The following is a 25174-nucleotide window of genomic DNA, read 5'->3' as shown; positions in this document are numbered from 1 at the left end:
TCCATAGGAACTTTGAATGGAGGTTGGGTCCTGAGCAATATTTAGTGTACAGAATAGCATTTCACTAAAAGTTGAATCCAGAGGAAGGCTCTGTGGTTAGCTCAGGGACCTTATCACCAATGCTTAATTTATAGAGACCTTTAAATATCTTCTTAGCAATAGGTATTATGTATGGTTGCTGTAGTATAAGAATATAATTAATTTTTAGTATACAGAAAAATAAGGGAAAGGCCCACCATCTGATAAGCCCGTCTGATAAATATATGTGTGTGTGTGTGTGTATATATATATGTATGTATGTATGTGTATATATATATAGAGAGAGAGAGAGAGAGAAATAGTGTGCACACACTTAGAAATTGTGAAAGGTACAGAATGCAAAGTAAAAGGAACAGAAACATTTTCTGTTCTGATCCCCCAAAGTGTAACCACTGTTGAATTTCTTCTGTTTCCTTCTATAAATTAGCCACTAATCTCTATGTGTTAGTCAGCTTTTCATCACTCTGAACAAAATAGCTGACAAGAACAACTCAGGAGGAAAAGTTTATTTTGGTCTTGTGGTTTCAGGGTTTAGTCCATTGCTCCATATCTCTGGGCCCAAGGTGAAGCAGAACATTATGGAGAAAGGGCACAGAAGAGCAAAGCTGCTTAGCTCATGGCAACCCGGAAGCAGAGAGGAAGTGGGGGAGGTGGAGAGGAAGGCATGCCCCGGACAAACTCTAAACCCTAAATGCATGCCCCCAGTAACCTATTTCCTCCAGCCATGCCCCACCTGCCTACGGTTACCACCCAGTTTAGCCCTTCAAATTATTAATCCACTAATGGATCAACCCACTGACTGGATTACAGTTTTCATAATCTGTTTCACTTCTGAACATTCCTGCGTTAACACAGGAGTATTTGTGGGACACCTCATATCCCAACCATAACACTCCAGGTATGTATTTGAAATTTATACTAGGATCACAGTATTTTGTATCTGTGCCTTATGTTCTGGCATTAAGGGTTTAGGAGTATGGATTTTATTAAGAGAATCCCTCTATGTAGATATTCCCTGAAGTGAATAAAAGAAAAAATGATTTCAAAAATTAACTCTTATTCAAATAAATTGCTAATATTTTTCATTCCCTGTATTCACGCATTGCTAGAATGCAGGCTAATTGTCAGCACTGTACTAAGCATAACGTTTCCCATCTGGTAGGTAGGAAGTCAATGTTTAATTAATGTTTTTTTAAAATTCAATAATAGGTTTACTTCTCCTGATTTGATGACTCTTTTTTTTCCCCCTCCATCTACAGCACAGAAGAGATCCCCTTGAAGATTTTAGCCCATAATAACTTTGTAGGCCGTCTTATTGGTAAAGAAGGAAGAAACCTTAAAAAAATTGAGCAAGATACAGACACTAAAATCACAATATCTCCGTAAGTGCTGCCTTGTTTTTGAATTAAACTTTCAAAACACTGCTTTTTAGCTTTGTGTTTTATATTAAGCTTAGCTTTTACCTCTTTACAGCTATTTGTTAATCTATACTGTCACCTTTAGATGGTTTCTCAGACTTGGTCTATTTGCCTACTGTCTATTTCTAACCTGTGTGGAAAGAAATGTCTGTTCTCACCAAAGACAGGTAGAACTAAATGCTTTGCGTTCATATTTTCTAGCTGAGGTCTTGATGGTGTTTTCTGATTGTATTCCCAAAACTAATATGTAAACCTAGTTTATTATCCTTTGCTGTATAACAGATTATTATAACTTTTGACCGCTCAGGACAGAAATGAACATGGATTGCTTAGTTTCTGTGGGTCAGGATTCAGGAGCAGCTAAGCTAGGTGGTTCTGGTTCAAGATCTCATAATGTTGCTAGGTTGATGATGGCTGTTGGTGGGAGGCCTCAGCCCCTTGCCTCACGGGCCTCTCCGAGGAGCCACTTGTGTCCTCAAGACAGCTAGCTCTCTCCTCCCTGAGGGAATTATCCAAGGAAGAGCCTGGTGGAAGCTGCAGTGTTTTTTGTGACAGCACCTCCAAAGTTACTCTCCATCATTTCCCAATGTTGTTGAAACAAGTTGGCCTTCTTCAGCATGTGTGTAGGGACCACAGATAACTTGGAGAGGGGCATCATCTTGAAGGTGGGCTACAACACCTGAAGTCCATGAATGCTCTGAAATTATGTGGAGAGGTTTCTTTTTCTGGGGGTGAGTATCCTAGTTTCCATCAGAGGACTAAAAAGGTGGGAAGAGATGAATGAACTGGAAAAGAACAATAAGATTAAAATACAAAATGCTTGGCAGGGCTGAGTTGAGACTGGATTAGAATTATGTACTAGTTTAACTAGTCCAAGATGAAGAGACTTCATAGACTACATTTTCTTCATTAATTTACATTTTTAGCAAGTTTGAGAAGGAATATTATCTGACTCAAGGTTAATCAACATTTGCTAATAGTGAAAATGGGCATTTTAACTCTAGGAGTATGAAGGAGCGCTATATCAGTACACTACTATATCCTTTCAATCTGTGTATTTAGTTCTGTTTTCCATGATGAATTTCTCTATACTGCTTTTCCACTTGAAGCTATTGACCAGTTTAGGCTTGTTAGGTGTTCTCAGATGTAACTTTTAGGAGATTTTGAAACTTCAGGATCAGGGAATTTGTAAATATTGCTATCGAACTTTTTTTGTTGTCTTAGTAGTCATCTGAAAACCATTAGAAAAAAATGTAGCTGAGATGGATTGATTTATATTATTTCCTCTGGCCTTCTTCAATCTAAATTCTAAAAATACTCATAAAACCTAAGTATAGACAATAATTTCTGATTTGTCCTTTGGGAATATTTCCATATGTTTTCCTTGCTTGGTGACCCAGAAAATGCAATTGCATGAGAATGCCAATTATGCCTAGAATTGGTCAGTACGGACTAGGTTCATGATGATTAAAGGTTATGTGCTTTTGGGTTCCACTAAAACTGTCCATCCTTCTTACAGTTCTTTTCAATTCACTTTAAATTATGAAAATGGTTTGACTTTAAAGTGGTCAAGAAGTAAGCTATATTTAAAACATGGACTTAAAGTATATACACCCAGTAATTTTTACTGAGAGGGTGGGAGGTGAAATGCTTTTTTCTTCCCTGCAACTTTGCAATGCTTGGATTCGTGTGTTTAGGGGTATACTCATTTCCCATCGTGTTTGATCACCCACTTTTACGTAATGCCAGGTTCCATGGTTTGGTTTTAATTGCTATCTGTGGCTGAATTATTAACTGTCTTCTTTCTGTAATTTCCATCCTTTATCTTGTCCTTTTTCAATCTGCAGATTGCAGGAATTGACGCTGTATAATCCGGAACGCACCATTACAGTTAAAGGCAATGTTGAAACGTGTGCCAAAGCTGAGGAAGAGATAATGAAGAAAATCAGGGAGTCTTATGAAAATGATATTGCTTCTATGAATGTTAGTTCTAATATGAAGGACTTGTGCTTATTTTGATGAATAGTTAAAAAGATGTTTTCCCTTGCATTGATATTAAACCTCTTTAGTGGTGGCATCATAAGAAGTGATTTTATTTTATTTTATTTATTTATTTTTTTTTTAGCACCATACCAAGTACCCTGGGTTAGTAGGGAAGAACACTGTCTTTGATGTTGGCTTGGCACAGTCTGTGATTTTAGCAAATGTCTCAGCTTTTGAGCACTGGCATCAAGTTACTATTAAAACAGGTTTATGGGCTGGGAATGTAGCTCAGTGGTAGAACACTTACCTAGAAGCATCTGTGAGGCCCTGGGTTCAAACCCCAACACCACAAAATAAATGAATATAATGAAAAGTAATCTGTAGTATATCATTAAGGCAAATTATGGTATTCCTTAATGGATGGATTGGTTCTGAAAATGAAATGCTGCAAAAGTCCATCCAAAATTTTGAAGTAAATCATTAACCAAATTAATCAGTGGGGCCTGTCATATTAAATAGAAGGGAAATGTGACAATATTACCTTTGTGAGAAAAGCCTAGCATATTAATTTTACCCCATGTGACAGCCTGCCTACCTTTACATTATCACTGCTGTCTAATGTTTCAGAATCATCTGGGATTAATTCCAACTCTACAGGTCTTTTACAAAGATTTTCAGATTCACTGAAGCCTCAGTTCTACCCTCCCCCTTACTTATTCAGCTCTTATAAAATTAAACTAAATTAAAATCCCCTTTCTTGCTTCTGTATCCATTCCAAAGATTTGGTTGGCAATATTTTACGTGGGGTTGGGACCCAATTTCCAAAGGGCCTGACTTTGTCTTTAGCTTGAAGACCCAGGAGTACCAGGTTTTACAAGGAGTAGAGATCTCTTCACAGCCAGTTCAGCGCAGCTGGTCCGTTTTTCAGAGAGCAGCTCTCTGCGCACCCCTTCAGCTGATGCAAGGTGTTCATTCTGTACTTAGGAGAGTTCATGTAAGATAGTACCATTCTGTCAAAGCAATTTTGTCCAGTGGGGGAAAGGAAGGCCATATTCCCTGTCCTTGAAAAACCCCTGGGCACCTGAGGATCTAGGCAGGGGCAATCAAGAATAGTCACTTGGAACATCTGCTTTGTTCTGAAATTTATGTCATCATACACATTACACATAATAACGATCCGAATACTGTCACAAATGTTCACTCCCGCTGGGTGCAGTAGTGCATGCCTATAATCCCAGCAACTACAGCCCCAAGTTTTCAAGGCCAGCCTCAGCAACTTGGTGAGACACTGAACAACTTAGCAAGACCCTGTCTCTTAATTAAAAAAAAAAAGAAGAGAGCTGAGGATGTAGCTCAGTGGTAAAGCACCCCTGGGTTCATTCTCTGGTACCCCCTCCCAACCCCACCTCCCCCAAAAAAACACCACAAAACCAAAAATCTAAAATCCAAAACTTACTTTCCTTTAATTGTTTTGATTGTAAAATTAAAGAACCTTTTTCCTATTGCAGCTTCAAGCACATTTAATTCCTGGATTAAATCTGAATGCCTTGGGTCTGTTCCCACCCACTTCAGGGATGCCACCTCCCACCTCAGGGCCCCCTTCAGCTATGACTCCTCCCTACCCACAGTTTGAGGTAAGATCACTGACCTTGGCTTGCTTTATGGTTGAGTGGGGTGGGGGCAGATGGGTGTAGTCAGATTTCTTTGCCACTAGTAGTGTGATTCAGTGCTAATTGGGAAAAATTACTAATTGGGACAGATGACTAGATTGTTTTGTCACTTCAGGAATGAGAATTTCCTTTCCCTGTCCTTGAATTCACCAGGCTGATAGTGTTTGGAGCTCTTGTCCTCTTGCAGTGAGAGTTTCTGCCCTTATTGTCATGGACCCATATGATCTGTCATCAGTTTAGAGCTACTCTGTGCTCTCTGTTCTCATCAGTTGAACCCTAGTTAAAGGAATAGACCAGGAGCTATTTTGAAATTTTTGGATAGTAGGATTGTCTACATGTGTTTTTAAAAAGCATAAGTTTGTGGCTCTTATGGGGGAGGAAGATTATTTTTAAATGTTGAAGGAAAGGATTTTTAAAAGGCTTCCTTTATCTTTGTCATCTGAAAGTTAACTGCTTTGAAAGGTCAGGAAAGACTGCACGTTTTCCATGTGTTTGTATTTTTTTAGTCAGTGAGCTAGGTTGGTTTTTCTCACAGTTCTGTAATGTGTGTGCAAATATTAAATGACCTTTGGTAGATTCTATAAGAAATCTTATTTTTATATCTAGTCTTAAAGGAATAGTGTTTTCCCTCAGGTCAGAAATAGGAGACCAGGCATAACGTGAACATAATTTCACCACAGCAGACATCTGATTAAGTCTTTTGAAAGCATTTTGTAATTCAGCTGCATTTTCAATCGTAATTGGTGGAAGACACTCAAGTGAAATAAATTTAACAACTTTCTAGGGTCCTTTGTCCATGAGTGTGTTCTTACATCCCTTCCTACTTGTTTGGCTCTCTTTATCTTTTGGTGTTTTTTGTGATGCCTCTTACACCCTTTCAGAAAAAATGTCCAAGTGGAATAGGTTGAGCATTCCATTACATCACTGCCTAGAAAAAATATGTGAGTAAAATGGTATTGATATGAAATTCTGCAGAGAAGTCAGATTAGTAGATTGTCTATGTTTTGTCTCTTTATCTTCATTTTGTCTCTTCATACCTGTCATTTCTATTATGTTCAGGCCTGGAAACCATGTAACAACGTTGAGGATAACCACCAAAATTTCAGCTAAATGTAAGCCATGCATGGTGGCCAATGCCTGTAGTCCCTATTACTCAGGAGGCTGAAATAGGAGGATTGCTTGAGCTCAGGAGTTTGATGCCAGACCAGCAACATAGCAAGACCTCATCTAGAAACAAGCCAACCCCAAATTTCAACTAATATCAAGTACGAATAGATTCATTATGCATTGTCTGAAGTTTTCCAAAGTAGCTGACCTATTTGTACTTTCATGCTAAAGGGGTCTAGTGGAGAGTCAGAGCTGAGGTCTAGTCTTGCTCTTCTGTGAGTTTGTGTCACCAAAGGTCAAACTGTTCTTGGTTCTGGATCTGTTTTCTTACCTGCAGAATGAAAAACCTGAACTAGATGAAAGTCTCTAAAGACTTTCAGGTCAAACATTTTTAGTCTACAGATTTTGAATAATATGAAAATGGGGCGGGGCTAACACAGGAATTTGAGAGTATATGTACTTAAATTCTAATATTTCCATTAGCTTATTAGGAATAGACTTATTTATCATAGGATTGAATGTAGGGTAGATATATCCCTGGTATTTCTGTGTGGTGACCCTTATTATATGCTACAGCGCACTGATTACATAAAGTAACTCTGCTAGAGAAGGGCACATCTAATGTGCTAAATGCCCTAAACTAGCCTCCTCTTTGGGCAAGTCACTTAACTGCTCTGTTGTTCCCACTCCCAGTTTGTAAATTGCGGTGTCCCTTTAACTCTTTTTCTCTCTCTTCTGTGACAGCCTTCAGTCAGCAAAGCCTCACGTATTATAGGTGGTGCTCTAACAACATTCTTGGACATCTGTCTTTTATGTGGATGCTTTAGTAGCAAAAATTCCTAAGTGAATTGCTAATTATTTTAAAATATAGAAATTATAGAAGATTATTCATATTAATATTCTCTGGATGTAGTCAGTTTTCTCATTTGATAATATGGTTCTGTATATTAGGTTCCTTGTTATTAGAAAAATGAAGAATGTTTCAAAAATAAGACCATATTAAGAATTATTTCTGAAGCACGTTTATGATCTTAAATATCTGAGTGACTTTAAGCAACAATTTTGTTTTATTTTAAGACTGGGAGGAGGGAAGACAGTGATGTTTACTTGCCCTACTAAAAGTAAACCAAGAGTAAATGTAAGGAAGATCTCACTGGAGTAGATGGTCTTTGCTTCTCCTGAGACATTTAAGTCAAATTAGGTGTAATTAGAAGCAGCCCATAAGAACAGAAGACACAGAAGCTGCCACAGTAAAGGTAGGATCATTGCAACAAGGAAGAATCTGAGAACACCTTAGCTAAACAGGTGAAGGAAATGCTGGTTCTTATAGGGATTAAATGAGGACAATCTTGGCATCCCTCTTCATTGTGCAATAGTGGTAGGCATTGTGTTTCATTCTATATGTCTTTGATAAAATGGAATCCTCAAATTTACACCTGGACATTTCCCTCAGTTATTGTAGGATACTACTCAAAGTGTTAAAGGTGAAGAAGTGTTGTCTGGCATCTGTCAGGCTGGAGCAGCTGATAAACTATATATATCTTGCATGCATTTACTAATGACTGGTAATTTTTCTATAGATTTAAGCCTATTGCTAGCTTCATCTCTCTTAGTCCTACTCCTCAAAGAGTGTGTAAGGAATTACCCATAGAACTTAAAAGTGGAAAGGAGACAATTTTTTTCCTTTCTATCTTTTCCTCCTCAATGGATAAAGATCTTTGCTCTAATGGGTTAAAACTATGTACTCAGTTACATTTTCCTTTAAAAAATAGGTGGATAATACTTTCTAGTATTCTTGGCATATATTTTAAAAATATTTTATAGTAGATGAATATTAATGTGAACATGGTTCTATTGGAACTTTGTTCAAGAATGTCCACTTACTCTACTGGTACAGTGGTGCATGGCTATAATCTCAGCAACTCTAGTGGCTGAAGCAGGAGGATTGCAAGTTCCAGGCCAGCCTCAACAATTTCGGGAGACCCTGTCTCAAAATAAAAATGGCTGGGGGTGTAGCTCACTGGTAAAACATCCCTGGGTTCAATCCCCAGTACCAAAGGTGGGGGAAGAATGTTCATCTATAAAACCCAAACCAGTGTCATCATCACTCTCAGGAAATGTGGCACAATATTATTTAATATGCTGTCCATGTTTGAGTTCCTATGGTTGTCCCAATAATGTCATAAATAGTATCTTCAGTGAAGAATCCATTAAGGACCATGCATTGTGTTCAGTTCTCACATCTCTTTAAGTCTTTTTAAAAATCTCTAACAGTACTCCCAGACCCATTCTCCTCTTTTTTATGACATTGACATATTTTAAAAAAGAAAATAGCCAGATGATTTGTAGAATGCTCCTAAGGATTTGTATGATTGCCTCCACATTATTAGGTTCAGATCATATCTATTGAGGGCAACAGGAATACTTCCTCAGGGAGTCACAGCAGGAAATAAATTGTTAGTCTCATTATTCGTCCCATTCTGTTTGGCTGTACAGTTCAGGTAGTGTCTGTCAGATTTCTCATTTATGGTGAATAAGTAGTCATTAGCACTTTGAGAATGTGTATCTTCTCCGCCAGTCTTTTTTTGGGCGGGTGGAGGAGGGTATCTGGGATTGTACTCATGCACACTCTACCATTGAGCCCACATCCCCAGTCCTGTTTTGTATTTTATTTAGAGATAGGGTCTCACTGAGTTGCTTAATGCCTAGCTGTTGCGGAGGTTGGCTTTGAACTCATGATCCTCCTGCCTCAGCCTCCTGAGGGCTGGAATTATAGGTGTGCACCACGGCACCCAGCTTCCTCAACAGTCTTTGACTCAGTGAGTTTCATACCTATTTCTGGCATTTGCCCAAATCATATAGTATTGTTTTTCTTTTTTCTTTTTCATTTATTCTTTGACAATCTTCATGAAACACACAGCATTAATTACCTTAACCAAGGGCTGGGCCGAGGCACAGGCATCACTTTGGAAAGCTCCCTAGGTAACTCCAGTGGGTAGCCAAGGCTAACAGCAGCTGCTCTGTGTCCCAACTGGGTAAAAACCTGTGCCCATGTACATGAACTGAACCTCAGTGGAACAGGCAGAAGCTTGGAGACTTGCGGTTTTAGATGGTCATCAGGAGTTTCTGCTGCTCATTCGTTGTCATGTTATGGCAAGATTGCAGTAAATCACCGATTTACTCCTTAAAGCAGGAGACGGAACCATCTTTATTCACCAATTGGCGGGACAGAGGAGCAGGCTGCAAGTCTACACCCTTTGACCCCCTCCAGGAGTTAGAGCACAGCTTTCAAAGCATGTCAGTACACTAATCATAAATGGTTGTTGCTGTGATTCAAAACCATAAACAAATATCATGAGAGCCAAAATCATAAGCAGAATTAAAATGACCCTAGCTGAGTACAATTTAAAGAATGGTTACTAAAATCTAGACAGTCATTCTCTGACAGGGTACACTGTCCAAGAAAAATGGGTACCAAAAAGAGAATAGTTTTATCTTGTATAAGAACAGAAACATTTGCGTATCTAAGCAGAGGTGAAACTTTCTCGTGGGAGCAACATTTCTTTCATGACATGGAGTCTCAGGGCAAAATGGAGGCTATTTGGTCATTGCCCATGTAGCCTGGCCCATAACAGTCAAGAATTGTTGTTCTACAAGGAATGTTTATAGTCTTGCAGAGAGGACTTCAATGGTGGCAAGAATATTTCCTGTCAACACCAATGCATGTCAGAAAACATTTAGGGATAAGCACAGATGCCCTCCACTGGTTTGTACCTTGATGTATGTTTTACTTTAAAGAGTAGTGAATGAACTCACCCCTCTAACTCTGGGCAACCTGTCACTCCAACTCTTAGGTACATAGAGACCAAAAACCTATGTGGGTAAATTGAGTTTTTCATGAGAGTTCAAGTACAGACTGTTTGGGGCTGGTGATGATTCTGTCTGCCTTCTAGGACTAGTGCTGCTCTCTGCTAAGCATGCCCTTCCCTGGCCCAGGATAATCAAGCTCCAGCCACTGGGTTTAATTCTAGTCAGTGAGAAGCATAAAAGATCAACATTGGTGGTGACATCATTTAAGGACAGTACCTAAGGACAGCTGTTTCCACTCCCACTGGCATTGTCCTGACCAGAAAACAGCTGCCTTATCTACCTGTGAGCGAAGCTGGCACTTTATGAGAGGGCAGAAATGTGCCCATTAAACACAGGTCTGTTACTAAAGGAGGACAGATGTTGGGAGCACCTCTTGGACTCTGCCCCACTTAGCAGTATTACTATTTAAGGAACCTCCCAGAGCCCAGGGGAAGAAGCAAATTTAAATTCTTCTCACGAAGAAGAGGATCTAGATTAATTCTAGAGAAGAAAGTTGCATGTCACATGTTCCAGATTCCACTCCCACAGGCTGTTTTCATCTTTAAAAAATGGTAAATACCAATATTCGGGGAACTACATTGTGTCTCTGGATACTAATTACAGTAAATTCTACTTTCAAGTAACTGTCAGGTAATTTTTGGCTTAAAGTTTAAGGAAATAATTCTTTAACATTGAGTTGTGTTTTAGTATGTAACTGCATGGCAGGGGCTGTGAGTACATAGTTGGAATAACTTTGCCTTCACTGTCTATTTTTAGGTTTGCTCTTTTTCTAAACTGGTATCACTGGTACAGTGGTTTCCCTCTCCTGTGTGGTTTTGCTTTTCATGGTTTTACTTAACCTGCAGTCGGTGGTACAAAAATATTAATATTTTCTTGATTTTTAGAGACCATGTTCACGTAACTTTTTATTAAAGCTATTCTATTTTATTGTTATTCCTTTCTAGCTGTGCTTAATTTATAAATTAAACTTTATGATAGATAGATACATGTAGGAAAAGCATGGAACATGCAGGATTTGGTATTGTCCACAGTTTTAAGACTGGAGAATGGGGGACTGCTATACTTACCTATTTTGTGTGGTATGGTTTAGCTATTTGACATCCCCCAGAAGCTCATATATGAGACAATACAAGAAGGTTTGGAGGTGAAATGATCAGGTTATGAAAGCCTTAACCTAATCAGAGCATTAGTCCCCTGATAGGGATTAACTGGGTGGTAACTGTGGGCAGGTAGGGTATGCCTGGAGGACGTGGGTCCCTGGGGGTGTGCCTTTGAAGTATCTATATTGTCCTTGTCCATTGGAGCGCTGTCTACTCCTGATGGCCATGTCTTGAGTTGCTTTCCTCCACTTTACTCTTCTGCCATGATGTTCTCTAGCCCGGAGGAATGGAGTCAGCCACCTATGGACTGAGACCTCTGAAATTGTGAGCCCCAAAATAAATTTTTCCCTTTTAAAATTGTTCTTGTCAGGTCTTTTGGTCATACCAGTGAAGAAATGGACTAAAACAATGTCTACCTAGTAATCACCTCTTTTTAAAATACATATAAACTTTTTTTTAAGGCAATGGTTAAATTCATCAATTCCTCATCAATATCTTTGCTTATTGTTTCTTACATTCCCTTTGAGTTTTTCTTCTTGCTGAAGAACAGTATTGTGATATCACTTTAAGATCATCTTGTCCTTTACATTCTGTACATTAAGGGTGAACCCCTACTTTTATTTTAAATGGATACTGCCTGCCAAGAATTAGGTTTTGATGGCTAAATGTTCCAAAGAAAGACTGACTCTACTATTTCTTTCAGAAATACTCTTTTAGAATGGTTTCATTTCTTTACTCATGTTTACTCATTCCTGCTTTGTAACATGAAAATAGAATGCTGTATCTTGTCTTTGGATAATGCCTTGCCTCTGTTTCATTCCAGAACTTTGCCCGCTTATCCTGCCACAATATTCTCTTTTTCCTGAAACCTGCCAGGTTGATTTTTCCAATAGAGCCAAAGAGTTGGTTCTTCCAACACACAAAAAGTCTCTAATTCCTGCCTGGCAGCTGGCTCATACAGTACTTAATTGGCAAACTTCTAGTTTATAAACGACAGGAAATGCTCCTTTCAGAAATGCTAAAACAGTCAGGACAAGGGAATTGGCAGCTAGTAAAGCAGAAGAGCTGGAGTTGGCATAGTGCACACTGCCTCGTTGGATGGTCTTGGCAGTGTGCAGGTGGGCTGGCAGAAGTAAGCCCAGGGGCAGTCTCCACCATCCTTATAGTCTCTTTGGAGTCTTCCCAGAAATTCCCAGAAAGGTTGTGTAGCCTTAAAATAGCTAACTTTCTGCCCATGATAGAGCTAAGAAAGATCAATCTTTTTTAATTTTAATTTTTTTTACACTTTCATTAGTATATTATAGTTATACATAATATAAGAAATGAAATATTGCTGGGTGTGGTGGTGCACATCTGTTAATTCTAGCAGCATAGGAGGCTGAGGCAGGAGGATTGCAAATTCAAAGCCAGCCTCAGCAACTTAACAAGGCCCTGTCTCAAAGACCTGGGAATGTAGCTCAGTGGTAAAACCCCTGGGTTCAATTCCCAGTATCGCACCCCTCCCCCCAAATTTTCTATTTGGTAGAACAGTTTTCAATAACTCACTGCATACATTGGTTATCTCTAAGAGACTTTGGTTACTTATAGTTATGGGAGGAACTTTTTTTTTTTTTTTTCTCTTTTTAAGTACTTCAGTATTTTTGTTCAGGTTATAGAATTGAGTAAACTTAGTTTCATTTTCAGACCAAAATCTATTTAAAAACAAAAGCAAAAAACCCCAGGAACAAGCTAAAAGGAAGTGTTGGCATCTGTCCAGGTTCCTGGAGGCTGATCTTGTGGCTGAAATGCATGTCTCTATGCCTGTGTGATGTTTTAGATTTTGTTCCTCATAAAGTAAATACACTTAACCTTACTGTTTGCTCATACTTGTATCTCTTCACGATAGATGATTAGGAATGACTCATTGGCAGACTTCACCAGTTATGCAAACTTCCCGTTGAGCAGCTTTGCTCTTGTTATTTCAAGCTATAGCATAGAGTTTGCCAAGGAGTCCAAAGGAAGTTTTGCCGATGGGTATCTGGCAGAAATCCACTGGGAAGCAGCTTGGGTCCTGGGAATATCATTCACCCCCAAAGAATGCATCATGAAAAGGATTTACAAAGAAAAGTTCAGGGCAGTACAACTGAATGTCACCTTAGATGCAAGAATTGTTTAAAAAATAAAGGTTTTTTTCCCCGCAAGTCTGAGACTCAAATTCACAGGCTTTTCATAACCATTGTTCTGGCTGTTTAGCTTTGTAGGTAAAAATAATTTCTGTTTATTTGGGTGTCCAAATCCTGGAAACATGACTTACTATGTTGAATTTCACACAAGAATGAATCGTGCCAGATTGTCAAGTAGACAGGTTGCATATGTGAGCTATCTAGTATCTTGAGAGAAAAATCTCCTTGAAAAATATTTATGGCCAGGGAGGTGCTTGGTAGATATGAAGTTGTAGCAGAGGAAATTGGGTGACAATCAGAAATGTCTTTGTTGAGCTTTAAACATCTGATAAGGCAACTTTTCTTTAAGTTGCTTTTGCCAAAAGTACACATGACTCCAGAAAATGAGTTTCCTTCTAACTTCTTTTTCCACTGACAGGTCTGTTGCTTCTTTTCATCCCAGTATAGCCGATTCTAAATGTGTGTATTGATTCTTCAGAGAGCTACCTTTTCTATTTTGGTCCTTTCAATCCTTCTCTCCTGACTACCTTTCCTTTTCCAAAGCTTCACACATTTCTTATAAAATTTATTCTTAATCTTCATATTGAATTTATCATTTTTTTTACTTCCACCCCACAACAGTACAAAAACATGGTAGTCTTTCATCACTGTGTCAGGAAGATTGTTTTGCTTTGGTTTAGCTTTTGAGGCTTCAGCCTTGTTTCTGCCTGAATTTTCTCATAGCAGCCGTCTTTGATGTCTTCTCGACTGGGCCACATGCTCAGGCTGTGCTTTTTGAGCCTCTGGCACTTCTACTCTAAGAATGTTGTTGAGGATAATGCCTGTTAAATTACTGTTTTCTAAGGAGATTTAGAAGCTGGTCTCTGGGATCAGTACCAGGAAAAGAAGTTTTTAATAAGCAAATGAATGTTGTTTTTCTCTTATATTTGGTAAGTCATACAACTGATTTATCATTTTTTAAAATTTGAAGCTTAGAGCCAAATTTGTATAATAACAGCATTTTTGGCATAGTCTTAAATTTACTGCTCAGATTCCTATGTTCTTACTTCTTCACCCTCCATTATTTTATCTTTTTAGGTTATGTGTATTTTGTAAACACCATAAAATTCTTTCTGGAATGAGGCCCAAGAAGTAATCACATAGTCATGATGAAGTATTATGGAGTAGAGTTGAGCTTGTTACACATGATATTCAGCCTTACTCATTAAAAAGGCCTTTTTCATTACCATGACAATAACTACAACAAAATGTATGCCTGCATTATATAGAACATGTTCTGGATGTTCTTAAGATAAAAATATTTAGATCCTACCCTGCTTTAAAAAAAATGATTTACTTAATGGTCTTTGTAGGACTAGAATGACAATAATACTAAATTTGAGCAGAGTTTGTGATCAATGTCAGCATCAATTTACTTGATTAGTCCAGTTATAAGCAAGGACTTGAGAAATGGCTTACTAGAGGCTTACAGCATACTAGAGGCTTATGACTTGGAAGTATCGAAGAATGAAATAATTTTATTTGGTGTCTTTCAATGATAAAAAACAATAGAAGTGATTCGGCCAAGTTGTGCAGGACAGGGCCCTATCACAAATTTTTATAGTTCAGAGTTTAGTGGGAAGGCAAATAAATTCTCTTCTTATTAGTTTGTTCTAAAAATGCTTGTAGAGCTACAGGGGGACTTAATTCAACTGAGAAGTTTGTTAATGCCTGCAGTGTGTTACACTGTCCTGGAAAACATGGGGAAGACCAAAGAATTTCATCAAGTTATAAATAACAGAAATTTAATTAGCTTATCTAAGTGCACATATACTGAAGTAGCAAACTCCAGTGATCAGAGAAGGTAGGTCAGGAATATTTCTTGAAGTTGAATTTTGGGTTAACTCTTAATACATATGGTGAAGGATGAAGATAAAGGAAGAGATAAACAACATAGTTCAAATGGTTTTCATTTATAGGAAACTAGGCATAGGGTCCAGATTCATACATTGCTTTCCTTTTCATGAAAATGAAAAACATGGTTCGTACTAAAATGATCTCCCCTTTTATTAATCGATCATAACACAAATTAACTGGCACAATAATTTGGAAAATCTGTGAGTTTTAAATGTTTGTGCCCTCTGTTTACATAAATTCTTAGAAGTATTTATACAGGTTCAAAGATTTATATTTAAAAATTCAATTGCACTATTTTATGAATTGGCGACAAACTGGAAACAACTCTCTGAAGGCCTTTAAAAACCACCCTCAGATATAGCAGGAAAATGAACTGTCAGGAAAGATAGGTACTGGAGCTCTTTAGTCATCAGGTTGCAAAGTGTCTTAAAAGTCTATAATATGGGTGTGTGTAGCCGAGACAACAAACCTTGTTGCTTTGTTTCTTACTCTAGTAGAACATCATTCTTAATTTGTAGTCATCTTTGTTCTTCACAATAAAGAAAACTTGTGCATGTACTGTTTTTGCATGCTCTGTTTAGCACATTGATCAAAGGTTTAATTAAGCTTTTGCCAACTACACTTTTGTTTTTTTGACTCACAGGAAATCATACTAAATCAAGGGAAGAGTGACAGGACCAGAGAAAACAACCCTACCTCAAATGACAGTTCTTTTGGGCTCTTAGGAGGGTTATCTATATTTTCCATGACTCTGGACATATTTCAGGGCTCATCTATATCTGTTGAAAGGGTGTACAGTGGTTTTTTGTGAACATGGTTTAGGAGACACGTTTGACTCCTTTCTTTACCACCTGTCATGTGACCTTGGACAAATGACTTAACCTCTCCAATTCCATTTTCTCATCTCTTAAATGAGAATGTTGATAGTTTTTATTAGTTGGATCAGATATGAGGTATGCATGAGTTCAGGCACAGCACCTGAAACAGCAGACTCAACAAATCTTGCCATATACCCTGCTCCCTCATCGGTTATTTCTCTCTTAACCTGAATTTACCTCAGTGTGCTTTTCACTTATTTAAAGAACAAACAAAATAACTGCCACAAAGCTAGCATTCAAATGTGTCATGAATGTCTTAATTGGAATTAAGTGGTACGGAATACCTGGAATTCTATGTGGACTGAAAAAGATGACAATTTGGTAACATTTAGCAATTTAAAATGTTCAGACCCAGTAGTTCTAAGAATCTATGCCAGGGAGGTGTTTAAACAAGGACACAGAAATTTGTGCAAAGATTCAACTGAAACATATGAAAACTGGAAACTATATACATATGCCATAGGGCTGAGATAAATTGGGTTAGGTGTATCTATTCAAGGGAATACTGTCAGGAAAGTGAGGTAGTGACATAGGAAGATATTCAGTGTCTTGTTAATGTAGACAAGCAAATTAGAGCATACTATTTGTTCTTTGCTCATTTGTTTCTTTACAGTCTCAGTACTTTTTGTCTGCCCATAAAATACGCCTGCCTGCTTCTAGTTTCCATGTCTGTCTACTCACTAGGATTTTGTCATTCTTCCTGAGCATTTGGCTTGAAAGAACTAATTAGTAAAACTATTTAGACTTGGCACTTCATTTAGGTAACTGGTTGATTGTGAAGTCATGTAATTTGGTCAGCATACATTTTTCTGACTTGAATTCCTAGGCATATTTTTGCCTAGAAATTTGCATACTGTTGTACTTAAAATTTTGTCTTGTCTAGGAATCATCTATATCACTTGCTGTTTCTCATTTCCATTTTATTGGTAAGTAGGCAAAAGTCAGTTCTTGTATTCAAAGAATCGACCCCTTTTATTGTTTCCATAGTGTTAACTCATTTATTTTTGATACTAGAGATTGAACCCAGATACATTTTACCACTGAGCTACATCCTCAGTATTTATTATTTTTTATATGGAGACAGGGTGAGGTTCCCTTATTTGTAGTCTTCCTGCCTCAGCCTCCAGAGTCACTGGAATTACAGGTGTGCTCCACCATGCCCCAATATTTTTTTAATCTTTTAATCAGCAGAAAGAAACTTAAAGACTTAAATTCTTGTTTTTGTTTTTGTTTTTTGTTTTTTCTTAATGTAAAGAATTTATTGAAACCTTTTTTTCTTTTCAGGCTTAAAGTGATAAAATAGTTGAGATTTTTCATGAAATTTTTAGACAAATAACAAGGTTCTGCTGGGTGCCGTGGTGCATGTCTGTATTCCCAGTGGCTCAGGAGGCTGAGGCAGGAGGCTTGCAAATTAAAAGCCAGCCTCAGCAACTTAGTGAGACCTTGTCTCAAAATTTTAAAAAATTAGAAGAGGGCTGGGGATGTGACTCAGTGCTTAAGTGCCCTGTGCTTGATTCCTAGTACAAACAAGACAAAACAAAAACAAATAACAAGGTTCTGACCCAAGAATTATCCACAAGGGACTGATTTTTACTCTAATGTCATAGATGAAAGTCTAAAGAAAAGGAAAATGATTCTCAGATTTAAATCAACATGATTCAATTTCCTACCAAGTAGTATGTACAGATTGTGACCCATAGAATAAATAAGCTCTGAAAAGTCCTGGTAGAGGTATAAATGGGCAGTTTATTCATCTTTTTATTGGGTTCTGCAATTGATTATCAGTGTTTCTCCATAGTTTTGTGATGCCTTGCTCTGTCTTCACTCTGTGCTTACAGAAAGAATATGGAACTATTAATGCCACTAGTAATTTTTTTTTTTATGGTAAGAGTTGGTGGTGTCATTGGTAGATCAGCATTCAGTGGCACAAAATTTGTTTCCACACCCAATAAAAATATCAGCCTTGTGTTGCAAATATCTTTGACTTAAGATTTTCAAAAATTTCTTAAAATAATCAAATTGCAAATATGTCCCTGGTTTAAGCAAAACTGTTGGCATATTTTTTGTTCAAGGCATTAGGAATTTGATGAGTGTTTGGGTTTAAAAATTAGTTGTTTTATGGCAGTGTATGTTTGTGTATATTTTATAGTACTGATGGGTTGACTTCAGTACTTGGAAAATCATATATCCTTTAGAACAGGAATAAGAAAATTCAAGAGATAATTCTGTGAAATGTTTTCACCAAGTCATTCACATGTAAATTTCTTATTACAAGCATCTTCTAACATCTTTAGAAATGTTAGCTTATTAGGTATATATATAGTTTTTTAAAATAAATGCATATTTTGCTTTACTTGGCATAACCAATTATGGCTCATCTTAAAATATGTCTCATAATACTTTTCTTCGAATTAACTTATCCTTGAAAGTGTTTTTCTTACTAAGGTAGAAGGTAAAAGAGTAAAAACTGCATGAATATATGAGCATGGCTTCTACACTTTACAATAAGTTCACTGATAATGTTACTGAATCTCTAATTGGCTTTTTAAAGAATCTGGTCACTGAACTCTCTTGAGTTGATGTTTTGTTTACCCTGCCAGAACGACTATGTAAAAGGAGACTCAGGAAGGGCACAGGTGGCTTTGGTGTAAAAGTGAGTATTCAGATGAAATCCATTTAAACACAGTCTTATAGGAGTTGGCCTTCAGAACAGTTTCTAATTTGTTTATAAAATGCAAGGGAAGAAATAGAAGGACTAAGGAATTATATGGGAAAGCAATTATGGCATTTTCACCGCAAAAGTGAATTAGTCCTCTTCTAATCCTGTCCTTAGTGTGATGAGTAAGGAATGACAGTGGTTTCACACGATCTATTAGGTATGATAAGACTTGGGTGTTTTTCTCTTAGAGAGTCACTGTGTTTAAGAAGTGAAACCTACACAGATGAAGTGTTGGAGTTGGCATCTTTGCTGCCATGAATATGGTGGTTGGAAGATAGTTTTTAAGACAATATTATTCCTTTATTTTAATGTTTGAATTTCACAATGTCTATCTAAGAAAATCATGTAGAGAAAAGTGAAATTTTAAATACAAATGTTTTCAGAATGAATATATGAGACCTTCTTGACCTGTGGGATAAATTCTTGTCAATTTGTTTTGGTAGTTTCTCCTCCTAACCTTTCTAATAATTGTACTGTATGTGAGAATGTGCTCATGCCAAAGCTTATGATTAAAAAACAAAAACGAAAACAAAAATCCTGATTTGTAGCAAGTAAGCATGTATGTTCTGGCTTTCTTTTCTATCAGCAATCAGAAACGGAGACTGTACATCTGTTTATCCCAGCTCTTTCAGTCGGCGCCATTATTGGCAAGCAGGGCCAGCACATCAAACAGCTTTCTCGATTTGCAGGAGCTTCAATTAAGGTACTGTTCAGCCAACTGGCTATCCTGGTTCTTTAAACAAATTAGAAAGATAAATTTTTCCACTTAATAATCTGAACTGAATGTTGCAAGTAGTCTTGGTTACATAGGGTCCGACAGAAAACCCCAAACAATGGTAGCTTAACCTCCAGACTGATTCTGGAGGCAAGCAATCCAGGGCTGGTTAGTCACTTTGCCCCACCAAAACCTTGGACTTCTAAGCTCCTTGTAGCTCATTTTTCCCAGGTGTGATCTTGGACTCTTCATGGTTCCAGATGACATCATTCAGTGCTCAAACACTCTGGTCGGTTGTCCAAGCCAGAAGGGGAGAGCTGGACACAACAAAACCTTTCTACTAGGGAAATTCCCTGATAGCCACTACAAGATATTTCTATCAATATTTCATTGCTCAGGATTTGGCCAGATGAAAATGAAGAAGCAGCAGGGAAATCTAGTCTGTGTATAGTTAGCTAAGCATTTTATTATTATAGATAGTAGAGTTAACAAATATCAGAAGACAATTTTGTCTGCCATAATACAACAGTATGTGTTCTGAAGAGCCTGTATTTTGATATGCTAAAACAATTTAATATTAAAAAACTTGATGTATTGACAGTTGTCTTCAGAAAAACATCAGTCAGAGGTTTTGACTGTGTTTTAGAAACCTTTTAAAATAAGACTAAGAACATAGTTCACTCACCGTACAACTCATAAATCCTACTCCTGGATATTTACCCAAGAGAAATGAAAATTTAGATTTACACACACACACACACACAAAAAAAAAAAAAAAAAAACAAAAAACTGTACTCAGATTATCTATAGCATCTTTATTGATAACTGTCTCCAAATAAGAAATGTGATGAATGGATAAAGTGTGGTCCATCTGTACAATAAATATTACTAAGCAATGAAAAGAGACTATTAATAAAACAATTTGCAATGATTCTCATGTGCTGAGAGAAAAAGTTAGTCTCAAAAAGCCACACATTGTATGATTCCATTTATATGATAATTTCAGAAAAGGCAGAACTATAGAGACAGAAAGAAAACAAATCAGCGGCTGCCAGGAATTGAAGGAAGGGGGAAGGGTTGAGCATAATGAAGCTGCAGGAAGAGATATGGGGGTTGATGGAACTGTTCTGTATTTTAATTGTGGTGGTTGTTACATGAGTATGCATTTGTCACCTCCTACACCTGGATACCAAAAGACTGAATTTATTGCATATAAATTAAATAATTAAAAATCAAAACAGAAATAGCCCTTATATATTCTTGTATAGCAATAAATCAGTGAGCGAAGGAAAAGACATGATAAAAAAAATCAAGTGATGAACTGACTTTCCTATCCTCCTAGTTTCCCGATTGAGTTAAAAATAAATTCTGACACATGTTCACACACATTAAAAAAAATCCCTAGCAGATCTGTTTTGGAAAAACTGCAATGAACATTTCATGAATAAGAATTGGGTATTAGAGGCTCAGTTCTACTTTCTGGCTTTTGTAAAGGTTTTCTAATGAGGCTGAAAAATGTTTTTGTTTCCCAAAAGCCTGAAATGAATAATCTGAAAGATTCATCAACACTCCCAATACTTAGTATATAGTTTACATATGGGCAAATTTCCATGTACATTATTTTATAAGGTATATTTAGTTATTACCAATTATCATTTGTATTCATTTACTTGACATTCAGATTTTTCCTCATCCTGCACACACAGTGCAGTAATAAATACAGCCTTATTTGTTTAAGCTTATGGAAGTAGGCTTAGTGGGTCAAAGGGCATATGCTTCTTTCAAGCTTTGAGAGATTATAGCAATTTATACTCAACCTCAATGTAAGAGTGCTCTTACTCCCAGCCCCGTATCACCAGTATCAACAAACAAAGGTATTTAAAACAAAACACCAAAGCTGGAAAATTAAATACCTTTTTTATAGTGGTTTCCTGCGAATAAACTTAAGATCTTAGTTTAAAAGCAAGTAGTTGTTTGCATGTTTTTGTAGACTCACATACCAGCCAGTGTTCTTTGGAGAGAGAACGCATGGCTTCATTAAAAATAGATATTTTTGATGTAAATACGTGTAGGAAAAGGTCTAGAATGTATCATATAATTGACGGCAATCATCATCATCATCATCATGTGCAATTTAGTATTTTTTGCTTCTTGTTCTTACATGGCAATACTGTTTTTTGTCTTAGTTAATAATTGTTTTGCACAGCAAATGTCAAGCATCTTTTTCTATATTATTTTTGATACCAGGACCCCAGTGGCATTTAACCACTGAACCCTTTTTAAATTTTCTGAGACAGTAAAGTAACTCCTAGCGACTGGGTTGCAAAATCCTTTTTTCCTAGGACTCTGTGGAAATGTTGGTTCCTCTCCCTACAAGTTTCTGCACCCTTTCCCCAATCTGGGCTTTTGTGTGATTTCATACATTCAAGGAAAATAGAAAAGTTCAAGTTCACCTTTCTCCTGTTTAATCAGTGTTAGTTTATTTCATATTTTATTCCAGTGAACACACATGGGGGCAATTTACTAATAATCTTAGATTTGTGGACTGAGCAAAAAAATGTATACAAATAGCTTAAAGTAAGACTTCCTTTTTTCTAAAGTAAAAGGGGCTTAGCAACTCAAAGTTATAAAAGGGGATGCAGTAGCCTCAAAATATAGGATGGAAGGTCTCCGGGAAGCTCAGGAGATTCTAGTGCAAGCAGGCCAAAGGCCACACTTTTTGAGTACCACTGGTGTAGTACACAGAACATTGCACAGGCAGTGGAAACAGATTACTGAGTTCTCTTTGGTTCTATTCACTCTCTATTCATGGGCTGGGTTACTTAACTTCTCCAGCCTTCCATTTCCCCGTTTGTAAAGTAGAGGTAATTCTTCTTCAGGGTGTGGTGCAGGTTGGGTGAGAGACTGCATGTTTAGGTTTACATGAGATGGGCACAGTGTACATTTACAGTATAATGCAGGAGCTCTAAATGAGGAATCCACATTAATCACTGCCTCTCCATAATTTCCTTACAGAAGGCTTTAAATTCTGCATTTTGGTCAGTCATATGCAAATGTCCAGCTGGTTGGCCTAAGTGTTCTATCAATGACACCTGAAAGTATCATAACCCGTTGGTGATGGGTCTGTTACAGATCGCTCCAGCTGAAGCACCAGATGCTAAAGTGAGGATGGTGATTATCACCGGACCACCAGAGGCTCAGTTCAAGGTATGTGCCCCAGTTTGCAAGTAGCAGGAAGAACCATAATGCCTTCTCTCAGAATTCCTACCTGATTTTGAATAAAAAACATCTGCCACTCAGTAGAAAAAAATCAATAGAAAAATCACATCTAAGATCAGAGTGGAACTGTAACCCAAAATTATATTTAAAAAACAAACCAAAAGCCTTTAATTTTTGGAGTTCTGTTATGTTTGTTGGGTTTACCTGTTTCCTAAAAGGTGATTAGCTCAATGCCCTTTTATCATGTGAGGGAGACCTTAGGACTAAACTTAGAAACTTTTCTAATATGCCTTGGAAACAAGTCCCCAGAGTTTTCTGTCTCCAAGAGGTATGAATTAAAGTGCCCAACCCCCCCCCCCCCCCCCAAAAAGTTCCCCTTTCCTCTTATCCTGGAATCAACTCTATTTAGTTCTTGCCCATAGATGCTCCACAAATCACTCTGATCTTTGGGATTTTACAGCCAGAAGAGTAGGAGCTCTTCTAGCATTTGACCTATTGTGAACCACTGTACATGTTTATTGAGAGTTTGGGCCCAGAGGTCTTTTCCTTGATTACTCAAAGGTAATGTATTAGGATGATATAAAGCAGATTTGGCAGCCAGTTTGCTGGTCCAAATCCCAGGTCTGGCATCTACCACTGAACCCTTGGGCAAGTTACTTCTCTTTGGCCAGTTCCTCATCTATAAAATGAAGATAAAAGCATCTACATCCTAAGGTAGTTTTAAAGTTTAAAAAATACACAAAGTACTTAAAAGAGTACCTAAAACATAAGTTAGCACAATATTAGTGGTGTGACTGACTGGTAGTGGTATACAGCCAACTCCAGGCGAATCAGACTAAGACCATGCAAAATTCACAAATACATTCCTTTTAGTGTATGATTTCCTCTTTAAAAAATTAGTACGGTGCATCTTGTCTTAGATAAAAGTAACTACTGGATTCTCTTATTTATCTAAAAACCCATGTATCTTGGTCTGATTTACCACTCAGCAACTGTATAACAGAACAGCTATTTAACCTTAAGCCTTCTTTCCTTAGCTCCAAACTAGCTAGTAATGTTGCCTATGTCACATGCCAACCACCCATTTCACCGTTTTCTTTTGCTGTTGATGTTGTTTTGTTTCCCTTTTTTTGTGGTGTGAGGGGGTCACTCAGGATTGAACCCAGGGCAAACACTTTACCACATCCCTAGCACCCTCCCTATTTTTTACCCCATCATTTCTTTGACCTATTTCAGGATATTTTTTCACTAAAAATCCAAAGCTGCTTTCACTTGATTTACAGAAAGAAGAGGAAACGCAGGGGGTGCTTTGAGATGTGGGTGCAGTTGGTTCACATTTAGGTGAAGAAATTTATTCCTGCACAGCTGCCTTGTGGTCTAGGCAGTTCATAACTCAGGAATTATGAAAATTACTTTTTATGCTGAACCTTTAGGGTCACTTAATTTGAAATCTTAAAAGTTTCAACATACATCAGTTATTGTATGTTTCTCCTTAGAGCTTTTGCTCTTTTATAACTCGAATTACTATCTTGGAACTGCTATGTTTTGTATGATGGGAAATTCAAAGTTATTTTCCTGTATCTTGCAATTCCCAGGGTTTACAGTGAAGTTAAATATAACACTATAAGCTATAAGCTATAATGGTTAAATCTCATTTATGAGATCAGTTATAATTCCCAATGAGTGTTTTTGTTTTAGAAGTCTAAGGAAGTTAACCTAATCCATGTCTTTTCTCATTCAGGAGCATCTGTTTTGGAGGATAGTGTACATTGCTAGCATCCTTTGATTGTATTAGGTAATAGGTACATTTTTGGCCTGAAAATATGGTGCAGAAATGCTAGCCACTTTTGTTTTGATGGTTTGCCCGACAGCTTGTCAGAGTAGACCAACTCTTGGACTTTTTTTCCATTGGTATATACCAGAGCAAGTTAATGTTTGTATATAACAGAAGTAGTTTCTTAAATGTAATATCTAGTTGCATCAGTAGGAGATACGTTGGTTGTGAATATCAGGAGTATGTATTAACTTGATTTTACAGCCTATTTAAAATAGATCACCTGGCTAGGGTTGAGAAACAGTTAAATAGAAATAAATTCCTCTCAGCAGGTTTCTTACTGTCTCATTCAGACATGAGCTTGGCTCTTTGTGAGCCTGGTGTAGCTGGCTGTGTAGTTTTTTCCCAGTTTCTCTTGCTCAAGAAAAAGGCAATGAGTTTCTCATTGGAAGATAAAAAGTTTTACCTTTCATGATGGGAGTGCGAATAACATTTGCCACAAATTATTCATTAGACTTGCCTATTTTCATCAGAAATAGCTTATCCTTCTTTCATCAATCATCTCACCCATGATGCATGTATTGTCACTCTTTTCCTAATTTGTCTATTATGCTACCCTCAACA

The 25174-nt window shown here is 37.4% G+C and overlaps 1 protein-coding gene across 2 annotated transcripts in view; it reads left to right on the top strand.

Moving 5' to 3' along the window:
* The window catches only part of Igf2bp3 (insulin like growth factor 2 mRNA binding protein 3), a 141442-nt gene that overhangs the window by 114258 nt on the left and 2010 nt on the right, over positions 1-25174 (top strand). For both annotated transcript variants that reach the window (XM_047561025.1, XM_047561024.1), the window contains 5 exons: positions 1299-1421; positions 3305-3440; positions 4949-5074; positions 19429-19545; positions 22690-22764. In XM_047561025.1, the coding sequence (XP_047416981.1) occupies positions 1299-1421; positions 3305-3440; positions 4949-5074; positions 19429-19545; positions 22690-22764 (577 nt within the window). The remainder of the gene's footprint in view (positions 1-1298; positions 1422-3304; positions 3441-4948; positions 5075-19428; positions 19546-22689; positions 22765-25174) is intronic.

Source organism: Sciurus carolinensis, chromosome 8 (assembly GCF_902686445.1).
Source record: "Sciurus carolinensis chromosome 8, mSciCar1.2, whole genome shotgun sequence".
Lineage (NCBI taxonomy): Eukaryota > Metazoa > Chordata > Mammalia > Rodentia > Sciuridae > Sciurus > Sciurus carolinensis.
The sequence above is the reverse complement of the archived record's forward strand: the minus strand, read 5'-3'. Positions and strand labels throughout refer to the sequence as shown.